This window comes from Hibiscus syriacus, unplaced genomic scaffold, assembly GCF_006381635.1.
Source record: "Hibiscus syriacus cultivar Baekdansim isolate YM2019G1 unplaced genomic scaffold, ASM638163v2 tig00109987_pilon, whole genome shotgun sequence".
NCBI lineage: Eukaryota > Viridiplantae > Streptophyta > Magnoliopsida > Malvales > Malvaceae > Hibiscus > Hibiscus syriacus.
In genome coordinates this window covers 1,602,145-1,613,772 of record NW_024062550.1, presented here as the reverse complement: position 1 = coordinate 1,613,772, position 11,628 = coordinate 1,602,145, and the positions used below count along the sequence as shown (strand labels likewise).

The 11,628-nt window shown below is 33.5% G+C and overlaps 2 protein-coding genes across 2 annotated transcripts; one reads left to right on the top strand and one right to left on the bottom strand.

Moving 5' to 3' along the window:
- The first annotated feature begins 314 nt into the window (after window positions 1-314).
- LOC120211809 lies at window positions 315-722 on the top strand. Its single transcript, XM_039210279.1, has one exon. It carries the CDS (start codon window positions 355-357, stop codon window positions 676-678), a length of 324 nt encoding a protein of 107 aa, XP_039066210.1. The 5' UTR covers window positions 315-354; the 3' UTR covers window positions 679-722.
- A 1,506-nt stretch (window positions 723-2,228) lies between these two features.
- LOC120211799 (protein BUNDLE SHEATH DEFECTIVE 2, chloroplastic-like) lies at window positions 2,229-5,216 on the bottom strand. Its single transcript, XM_039210273.1, has 5 exons — window positions 5,057-5,216; window positions 4,868-4,968; window positions 3,278-3,341; window positions 2,843-2,939; window positions 2,229-2,523 (listed from the first exon to the last, which is right to left on the bottom strand). Exons 1-5 carry the CDS (start codon window positions 5,112-5,114, stop codon window positions 2,445-2,447), a joined length of 399 nt encoding a protein of 132 aa, XP_039066204.1. The 5' UTR covers window positions 5,115-5,216; the 3' UTR covers window positions 2,229-2,444.
- Between the last annotated feature and the right edge of the window lie 6,412 nt (window positions 5,217-11,628).

Genomic DNA, 11,628 nt, shown 5'->3' with positions numbered 1-11,628 from the left:
AAGGTTTTAAAGGTACTAAAATGAAACAAAACCCCAAATTTAGGAAAGGTTTTGAAAATTTTAAAAATTTAAGTACTGAAATGGACCAAAATTAATAGTTTAGATATTAAACGCGTAATTTAACCAAAAGCATAAATCGATATTACTTGTAATCACCTAAATTATTAAAAAAAAATTGAGAAACATATTCCTTAAAGAAGGAATGAAAAGGTTATTTTGGTAATTTCGAGCCAATCAACTCCGCCAAATTTTCTTGGCTGTAGTCTATATAAAAGTATCAAGCGGCGTGGATAAATTAAACGTCTTTGCATTGCCAAACTCTTAACCAATATTCTCTTTCTTACATCTCTCGCAATGGAAGGAAACAACTCCTACGGCTACGGGTCATCGTGGGCAGACCAGTGGGACACCAGCAACCCGGAGGCTCCCACCCAGAAGAAAACCGGCGGCGGCGCAACCGTAAAGTACAAGCTGAAGGTGGGGGATGGGCTTGAGAAGACTAAATCTGCAGCTTCGGCAGGGATGAAGAAGGTTAAACAAGGAACGTCTTCGGGGATTCAATGGATCAAGGCAAGTATCATAGAACTACCCAAAAGAAGTAGATCATCTCTGTTGCTTCTCCTTAATTGTTTTGATTTGGTTTACTCAGAGTTGGATTCCTTTGTTGTTTTGTTTTGATGTAAAACTACAGATTAAATCACAGTAATGAATCCGTTTTCTTCTGTTCTGATGTAAAAATTACAATATAATTAGCCTCTGTGAAGGGCACATGTATGAGATATGCATGTGAATCATCATTCAGACTGCGAGTATGTTATGGCATTGATGATAACGGGTCGGGTTGGATTAAAATTTTAACTATCATAAACCCTAAATCATAAATCCTAAATTTATTTCATTTAAAATTTGATCTGAATTTTTAAATTTTTATGATGAAATTTTATATTCGATTCGACTTAAACTGTCTCTCTATATATAATTATTTTTATTTAATAAAGCAGATAGGAATATTATGACAATTATTTTTAAATATGTAAGAAAATTTTATATTTTTTTAATAATGTGTTAAAAATATTTAATCATTTAGAACGTACGAGAAATATTTGTTACAGTGCTTATTGAAAGTCGCTTGGAACATACGACGATTTCTAAAATTTATCTAAAATACATGACGTCTTCTTCATATTTCATACATGCACGATAATAAGGATAGCTGAGTGGTGATGCATGAAACGTAGGGTAGCTTATGTCTTCTAGAAGATGCTACGTGGTCGAAACGACTTCCGATGAATATTATAGTAAAGACCCTAGTCGGAAAAAATAATGTCTTTTACACCTTACATGATCAAATATTTTTTTCGACACATTATTGGAGCAATTTTACCAAGAAAAATTATATTATTATCACACAGGGGTTAGTATTTAACCGAGTAGAGTTTGAATAAAAAAAATTCTAGATGTATTTTATAACTTAAAATTACTTGAAAATGTTTTCAATTCAAATCGAGTTTATAAAATTCGAGTAGAATACATACAAAAAATGAAACATGGCTGGAACGTTTAGCGAAATATGTAAAAATGTTGATCAAAACAAAAATATACAAGAGGTATAGTGACTAAATATGTTGTTTATCCTAATATAATTTGATTTGAGAATAAATATTTTAAAATACAAGTTTAAATTAAATGTCGTGTAACATTTGAAATTTCCACGGATAGACATGGGTCGGTTTCCGTCAACTCGGTCTGAAAAATATACCCTTCATCTGACCCAAATTCGACCATTTTTTGAAATAAAATCGATACCTGATCTTACTCGACCCTAAATAATAATAAAATATTATTTTTATTCAATAAAAATAATGATTTAATTAAATAATAATAATATATATAGAGGGGTATTATTATAATTATTACTAAATATATAAGTAAAAAAATTTCGTGTCATATCAGGTCGAGTATTTTTCACCCTAAACCCAAATTCGAACCGACCCGAACATCACATTTAAAAAACCCGACCCAAAGCCGATATTTAAAAAAAAAAAAACCAACCCGATCATATCGGGTCACACCCCATCGAATTCGAATCCCATGCCCATCCCTAATTGCCACCACATTCAACAAACCCCCAAAAAAACGTCGCCTGAGAGATTCGAACTCTCGCGGGATGAACTAACCACTCGGCCAAACCGACGCTGATACTTTAACTGCAAAGAATACTTATTAGATTTAAAAATACGACAAAGCTACTACCATTGCCAATTAGATTTAGGGATGTGCATGGCAATGACATGACAACATGTTATGATAATCAATCCCATTACAACATGACTTAATCAAGGGGTATCATTGTTTACACAGAAATAAAAACAAAACTCCAAAACATGTTATGATAATCATACATGTCCTTAAAAATAACCCATAATTTGAGCATTATTTTACATTTAGTCATCAACCGTGCTCATAAATCCACCAATAAAGCCAGCCCCATTACAGTTTCCGCATAAAATCTCCCTTTTCCCCCTGCAACACACAACACACACAGATCAATCGTAACAAGCAATAATTCGAAACATTGCCGCTTCGTGTTTCATGCCTTCAAGGCTTTACACAATAGGGTTCATCTCACTTTCTTTTGCAACAATGACATCAGTGTTCCATGTTGTTCTCGATAATGATTCGAAGTAGGAAATCAAACTTTCAACGGCTGCTTACCCCATAATGCAAGCAGCAGGAGTAAAGAAGAATAAATAAAAAAATTTGAATGTGATCAATGAGTTGTAATGACATAAATGATATTAATGCAAGTTATCATGACCGGAGGAGGCAAAGAGATTGGCACCTGCAAAGCCAGCACAAGCCACCGGCTTTAAATCGTCCGTTGAAATGATCAACAGCATTAACTCCGGTACCTTTGCATTGATGACACTGTTTGGCACCTGGTAGTGGATATAGAAACTAGTTGTAATTGTATGCCGGTTTTCGTAATAAGAAAACTAAAACAAAGAACTCCATAAGTGAGCATCATGGGGTGCATATAAGACCATAGGTGATGGACACTAGTATTTGCTTATTCTAACATATAGTATGCAAATATCACTCGTCGGCAGGAAATATATGGATAGATAGATAGACAGAGAGCGAGCAAGCGAGAGAGAACGGAATGTCATCACTAAACACACTAATAAAATTGGCAAATCAAAGGCATCCTTCTAGGTCGATGTTCAGGATAACATGTGTCCAACTGCATAAAGAAACTAGCCACAATTTAGCTTACCGTTTCCCTCACAATCTTCGCAAACGATGCTCCTTGGTTTAACACTTCGATTTTTATCTGCAGCCTGTTAAAACAAAAACTAAGTAAACATGCAAGCAGAAAATTACAGAAAGATAAGAAGAAACTAAGAAGAGAGATTTTAAAGCCTAAATCCGATGCCCCAACAAGACAATGCCCATTCATCCCCTCAGAATCAAGGGTGAATTCATAATCCACATACTCTCACTAGTCACTATCCTATGTGTTGAATAATCGGGTAAAGAAAACGAAAGAACACAAGAATTTTAACGAGGTTCAGCAATGTGCTTACGTCTTCGGTGCCTCAGGCGGCACTAGAATTTTATTCAATTCAATGTCTCATAGGTTTAGGTTATATCTCCTTTTATAATAAATAAACACTGATACATATTTACAAAAATAACCCTGTCCTCTTTACCGGTATATTTGTGAGTCATACCTAACATTATGAATCGATTCCTTATTCATAACCGGCATACTCTCGTACCCGGATACCTATATATCGACAATCTTGGTCCAGCTTACTGACAATAAAGTTGAAAATTGCATTGCTTTCCCTAATTATCTATTTTATCATCCATCTCTAGAATGGGAAACTTCCATAGACATTCCCAGAAATATAGTCCACAAATCCAACTTACAAGTTACAAGCCATCAGCCCCTCAGTATTCTAAATCTCCTTCATGGTCAGGGATGGCCCAAGATGGGTTTTTGGGTTGTAAATGAGACGAGACGAATCACGAGCTATTTGAGTTTAACTCGGTCAAAGGTCATTCAACACCCGAATTGAATGGACTAGAATCGAGCTCGAACTTAACTCGAGTTCTTAATTATCCGAAGCGAGTTACTTAATATCTGACTCGAAAAAATTGTGAGCAACTCAAAAAAATAATAGATTATATTTTAATTTTTAAATTAAATTATTAATGATATTAAATTATTATATTTATATGTTGTTTTTTAAAATACAATATAAGGTTTTTATGTACTTGAGATTCAAGTTCGAACTAGAGTTCCGGTTTCAATCGAGCCAAGTCTGAGAATTTTTCAAGTTCATGTTTTTTCGAGCTCGAGTCGAGCTTTAACTTTTTATTGAAAATTTTAAGCTCGTGAACTTTAGTCAAATCGAACTTCAATTTTTGATTTCAAGTTCGAGTCAAGTTTTAATTTTTTATTTCGAGTTCGTGTCAAGCTTAACAATTTTAAGTTTGCGAGCTTTCAAGTTGAGTCAAGTTCAATTTTAAACTTTTCAAGTCGAGTTTAATAATAGTCGAACTTGACTCATTTATAGCCCAAGGCGGGACAGCGCTCGCGAAAATTTTAAATTCTCATAAAATTTAGATTTTTTTTTGTTTTTTCTATTAATAATCTATTTTCGTCCTTAAAATTCTATAAGTTCACCGCCACCAGTATAAAATCCGACATCCATCCCTATTCATGGTAACGAACTCGAAAATTTACAAAATGGGTACGAGTCCATTCGCAAAATCAGTTCCCAAACCTCACTAAAAATTTCAGAATTAAGACAATTCAACAGAATTGTGAATGAAATTAAAAGAAAATAACTCTTACCCTAGCTTCCAAAGATTGAATTCTGGCATTCCTGGGGCTCTTAAACACCTCATTTACCCGAAAACCCATCCTCGGGAAAAAATTATTATCAACAACTAACCCTAAAACAGACGCAGAAAAAAAAAGGGGGTCAAAACTTGGCCGTATATGAATAAACCAATATCACTAAAACGTCTACTTGTTGATTACCTGGTTTGCAGGGAGCATTGAAGGAACAAGCAGAAGTAAAACACACAGAGCTCGCCATTCTTAAATCTTAAGAGATTTTTCCAATTTTTGAACTGCTTTACGTTTATAGAGCTTTGAATTGAATTTCAGAGAATGAGTTTGTGTGTGTTCGACTTGATAAGGCTAAGCTGAAGATAAGAGGTTCAGTTTAACCGAATTACCGAAGTGCCCTTTGCTTAATGGTTAAAATTTAAATTTTAAGGATTAACTACTTCAAATATTAGAATCTTAATCTTGAAGGGCTGATTCGTTTATATCACTAATATTTTAATTTTATCAATTTTAACGTTAATATTTACTTTTAAGTATAATTATATCATTTCATCGTTAATAATTTAACGACACGATAATATAATATCTCTGTATCGCAACATTGTTGACGTAAATACTTCACTAAAACAATATCGTTGCGACACAATTATTTTGATGTTCAATAAACCCAAAACGCGATTTTGCTTTAAAACAATTATTGAAATATTATGGTTAGGGGTATTTTAACCCAAGCCCCATGGAAATTGTTCTTAATCCTTATCCACTGGGCTACCTTATCTGTTCCTGCACTGACTCCAATGGTTTCAAATAAATTTCTAACTCCAAAATCTGCAGCTTTCCCACCTCTTGTCCATCGGTTCTGCATTACACCACCCCCACGGCAAGGGAACTATAATTTACAGTTATGGGAATGGCAATGATTTCTAAGCAACGTAGCATAGTTGGTTTTGGGGTTGTTAGTTGACAGGGAAAGTAACGAATTGGGCAGAACCCGATGAAGCTTTCAGGGGCAAATCATCGAATAGTTGGTATACCAATAAATATCTTGTTGGGCTCGATGAAACTCGTTCAATAAACCGAAATATATCAGGAGAAGGGTGAATTTGCTTTTTGAAATTTAGGGAGTAAGGAGTATAAAGATAGAAAAATTTGCACAATGATTTATAGTGGTTCAACTTCCTCAATGAAATTTATATCTACTATCTAAACTTTTCACTTAGGATTTTCCAACAAATCTATTAATTTATTCTTTCTTTTTCAAGGATAAAGAGATAACCTTTACAATTTCCCTAACTTTTTCAAAAGATTAGCTAGAACCAAAACCCCTTTATAAAAAAAATCTAAAATTGAATGTGTTTACAAATTAAAGCTCACAAAACACAACTATTTATAAGAGAAAAAATAAAAAATGAAAAGTTTTTTTCTTGTATTTGATTGCTTGGATAGAAGTTGTGTAACATTCTTCAAATGTCATCAACTAGTTTTTATATGTTAGAATGAGTTACAAGTCATTTCTAGCCATTTGGGAAGGTTTGGAGCCATTGGAAGACTTTTTGCACACAAAATTTCGAAACTCTTCGAAAGAGCCATTGGAAAAATTTGACCGTTGGACACAAAGTCTTGAGATGGTTTCAAAACTCTTGAAAGTATCGTAACTTTTTGGGAAATTGTCTTGGAAAGTTTCGAAACTCTTGTAGAAGTTCGAAACTTCTAGTCAAAATACTCATTTTAAAGTTTTGATTGGACTTTGAATTATTTTGATGAAAACTTTGAATAAATTCAATTTAGTCCAAAATATTTTGCCCTTATTTGTTATATCAAAATATTAGTTCTACAATCACCCCTTTTTGATATATCAAAACCTTTGAAAAATAGTTTTTTGGCAAAAGTTTCCTCTTATCCAAACATTTAATGGAAAAAAGAAATATTTTAGAAAATATTAAAGTTCTCCATTTTCATTTTTGAAATTGAATTTTTCAAACATATACTTTTCTCCCTTATTGTTATGTCAAAAATAATTCAAACTTTAGGTTAAAAAATAACAATGGATAGTAAGTAGAGGATCTTAGCATTAAAATCATTTGAAAAATCAAAAGCTCCCTCTCAACAAATGCATTCCAAACAAAAATTTGACTTTAAAAGCTTGACACTTAAAAGACATTGAATTTCAACAAACATGAACAAACAAGTTAGTAGCACATGAAATTCAATATATCTAAGTCTAATATACTTTATGCAATACCAATTGTTGTATTTAAGTGCATGTGCATAAATCTATCCAACAATATTATGCATTTGAAAAATTGATATCAATTGTTAGAGAGATATCATTTGCAATAAATCACATGCATAAACATTTAAATTAAGGTCAAAAATTAAAATTTATAAAAACAAAGCATTAAAACCAATTTTGACCAAAATTCATTATGATGAACAAACATTTATTAAAAATCATTAAAACTTTAGAAAATGTTCATCATAACACTTTTTAACATACATGAGATAGAAAATCAACACAAAATCATTTAAGTTCAAAACTCATGCATGTATACAACAATGAGGCAACCAATTAATTAGAACAAAAACATTAAGCTTAGAGGTTACCCATTCCTTTTCAAGTGTGGCTAGAGCATTTGGATATCTTCATATTCATCACCATTCTCACACACCTACAAGAGACATTTATGTGGATTTTGGTATCCAAATTATTTTGGATCCTTGAACGTTAATTTCAATGCCCCTTGTTCATTTTGGAACTCACACTTGTTTAATTTTAAAACGTTTTTTTTCTTTAAGGGACAAATATGTTCCAAATGACCATGATAACGACAATGTGAGCACTTTGTCATGAAATTAGATGAATTATTTAAAATGATTTCATTTTCTTTGTTAAGTATTCAAGCTTAACTTTTAAATGAAAACATTTTTTCAAAATTTTCAATTTTAACTTTTGAAAGCTCTAAATCATTTTCAAAAGTTCATTTTGTTTTTCAAAATCCAATTTTTCTTTTAAAAGAAAATTCTTTTTCAACTTTAAATTTTGTAATCATTTTCTTGTATTTGGAGTTCATGGTCTCAAACTCTAAAAATAATTCATCGTATGCATCTTGTAACTCATTAAAAGAATATGAATTAGATTTACTAGAGTTAGAAGATACCTTGGGCTCTTCGAGAGCCATTAAGCACACTACCTTTGGTGATTCTTCTTTCTTGTCACCATGAAGTTCTTCGAGTTTATTCCAAAGCTCCTTTGCATTTGAACAAGAAGAAACACCTTCATAGACATTAGGACCAAATGCACAAAACAACATGTGAATGGCATTGGCATTTTGTTGGGCGTTTTTTTCGTTCTTGGTCACTCCACTCCTTCGCCTTCTTCGTTAGAGAAGAGTAGCCGTTCTCGATCATCTCCTATGTATCAAGATCATATGATTGGATGAATAGTTTCATTAATTTCTTCCAATGACGGTAGTTAGTTCAATTGAAGTATGAAGGCTTGTCGATCGGTTAGGAGTCTTCCATGTGGAACGAGCCGGAGATGGAAGCCATCTTCTCGGTTATATTGGAAATGAATAGAGCTTCTTCAAGAATCGTATCAAGGTTGTTAGACTTTATAATGAGTCAAACTCTGATACTAATTGTTGGACTCGATGAAGCTTGTTCGATCAATTGAAAATATGCCAAGATGGGGGTGAGTTAGTTTTTTGAAATTTAGGGAGTAAGGAGTATAAAGATAGAAAATTTTGCACAATGATTTATAGTGGTTCAACTTACTCTATGAAGTCTATATCCACTACCTAATCTCCTCACTTAGGATTTTTTAACAAATCCTCTAATTTATTCTTTATTTTTCAAGGATATAGAGATAACCTTTACAAACTCCATATCTTGTCAAAGGATTAGCTAGAACCAAAATCTCTTTACATAGGAAAAGAATTGTAAACAAGAAAACCTCTAACAAGGAAGGTGTTTACAAATTAAAGCTCACAAAAACACAACTATTTACAAGAGAAAGAAAATAAAGAATGAAAAACTTTTCTCTTGTGTTTGACTGCTTGGATAGGTGTTGTGTAACCTTCTTCAAGTGTCCTCAACTTGTTTTATGCTGGAATGAGTTACTAGCCGTTTGGGAAGGTTTGAGGTCGTTGTAAAACTTTTTACACACAAAGTTTTAAAACTCTTCAAAAGAGCCGTTGGAAAAATTTGACCATTGGACACAAAGTATCGAAACTCTTGAGATAGTTCCAAAATTTTGAAAATTATCGAAACTTTTTGGGAAACTGTCTTGGAAAGTTTCGAAACTTCTGGTCAAAATACTCATTTTAAGGTTTTGATATGACTTTGAATTGTTTTGATGAAAACTTTGAATAAATTTAATTTAGTCGAAAGACATTTTGCCCTTATTTGTTATATCAAAATATTAGTTCTACAATCTCCCTTTTTGATATAACAAAACATTTGAAAAATAGTTTTTGACAAAAGCTCCCCATATCAAAACATTTTAATTTTGTTTCCTGTTGTTACTTTCTGTTACGGACTTTCAAAGTTCTGTAAAGTTAACCCAATGCTGTCTCTATAATGGGCAAGATATGATAGCACTATCTTTCTCGTTGCTCTTTGAGCCCTTTATCAAGTTAATGCATGCAGATGAAGGTCTTGGATTGGTTATGATGAATAATTTTCTATATTTCACTTTATCTTGGTATTGATGAATGACATGAGACCTTTTCCCCGGCAGGTAGAAGAGTTGCAAAGCAAGATACGTTCTAATATAAGTTCCGAGTACTGGCTTCATGTAAACTGTGCATATCCTGACAAGCAATTATTTGACTGGGGCATGGCACGATCGCCTTTTCCTCCATACGGTATTTTTGTTCCATTCGGTACAGAAGCTGATGACCAAACGAGAAAGACACAGGATTACGAGGTCATTTGCTTTATTTATGTGTCATTTTAATTAACGTTGCCTGAGAAAGTGGGTATTGAAATCTACATTGATTTTTAATAACTATGTAATAACCGAACTTCAACTTCATGGGATGAGGTTGTGCTCAGAAATTTGTGGTTTCTATTTAGTATTTACCTTTCGAATCATTTTCCCTTGGAGATCTGATTTCCTAAGCTCTTCATATATTTGGACACGAGAAGGCTATGCGAAGGATATGGCAATCGACGACACATGCAGAGATTTTCTAGAGGATTTTGAGGAAAGGATAAAAATTACTAAGAGTGTTCAGTTAGTCAATTTATGGTATGGTAGAATCATAGGAACCCCCTTCAACGTGTGATGCCAACCTTTGTATTAGGAGAAAAAGAAGATAGCTTGTGGAATGAAAAATTATTCTATGCTCTATCTAAAAGGAATATGTATATCTATGTCTCTTTGTGTGTATGTATATATATTCATGTGTCAAAAGGAGATTGAAATTTCTGATGTGCTGTTGATGAATTGTGAACTTAAGCACCGCATAGAGTGCCTTCTAGCCTTTTGATATCTATCTACTATAGGCATTAAACTCTTTGATATGGACGCTTACTTGCATTATAATAAAGTCATACTGTAACTGGTATAATTTAGCATAGGTCTTCAATCCAACACAATTTCAGATAAAACTAATGAATTCTGAACTCTTCTTCCATTAGTATGGAGAATTCCAGTACTTGTACCTTCAATCAAGCATTTTCATAGTGGCTGGTGTTTCCCTATTATTGGAAATTCCTCAGTTAATATTATCTGGAGGTTTATTCATGTCATAGAAGCATACCAACTCTCTAACACCATGGTTACAATATTTAGATATTGAATATATTTTGGTAGAAGTGTAAGCACTTATTTTAGACGAAAGGAAGACTTCCAAGAAATAAGGTGCCCAGTTACAAATAGCTGTAGTTAGCATATCATTTGGTATAAATCATAAGGAACCTATAGCATAAGTTTGATATTTTAACAGGCATGGCATGGAAGGCAAAGACAATGTGCTACAAGAGCTGAGAAATTGAGGTTCCAGGCCCTGAAGGCTGATGATCAAGAAGCATATATGAGACTAGTAGAGAGAAGAATGAACGATTAACTATGCTTCTTTCGGAAACAAATAAGCTCCTTGTTAATTTAGGAGCTGCTGCTCAGCGTCAGAAAGATGCTAAACATTCAGATGGTACGAGGATTTAGATTCTGATTCACCTGAGTTGGATGCTTCGAAAGATGGAACCCCTCGAGATTCACTTCCTGAAGAAGATATAGATGCCACTGAATCTGATCAGAATGATGAATCCAGTGATTTACTTGAAGGTCAGCGGCAGTATAACTTGGCCATTCACTCAGACAAGAAAAGGTAAGATTGTAAACCTTATTATCGGTTAAAGAATCATGAGTGTGCTCTTGCACGAACCCTTATTTCAGGGTACGCTGATAACCTTTATGTTTGCTCTTTCTGCCAGATTGTATCATGCTGTTTGGGAAGGATGTACAGCCACTTTTTCCTACCATTGCCTGTTGGTATTCTTGATCCTTTAGATGTCTCATCTACATTTTACTTTGCATCTTAGAGGCCTTTAGTTTGGTTTGTTTAAGTAGGGATTCAAATGTGTAGAAACATAGATAGAAGCACTAACTATTAATTATGCTATGTAGTGTTGCTTTGTACCCCAGGTTATACTCAATGTGATCTGTCAGCGTGGCAGAAAGCATACTATCAGCAAGTAACAGAAAAGGGCAGGGTCGGGCTGGACAACGGTTTGTAGAGGATAGAGCCCATCGTATA

Bases quoted from the DNA above. Each gene is read 5' to 3' on its own strand.
- LOC120211809 (XM_039210279.1), top strand. From the start codon at position 355: ATGGAAGGAAACAACTCCTACGGCTACGGGTCATCGTGGGCAGACCAG.
- LOC120211799 (XM_039210273.1), bottom strand. From the start codon at position 5,114: ATGGCGAGCTCTGTGTGTTTTACTTCTGCTTGTTCCTTCAATGCTCCC. The intron at 3,342-4,867 runs GTAAGAGTTATT...TTGTTTTAACAG, and splicing joins TTCAATCTTTGGAAGCTAGG to GCTGCAGATAAAAATCGAAG. The intron at 2,940-3,277 runs GTAAGCTAAATT...ATCCACTACCAG, and splicing joins CGAAGATTGTGAGGGAAACG to GTGCCAAACAGTGTCATCAA.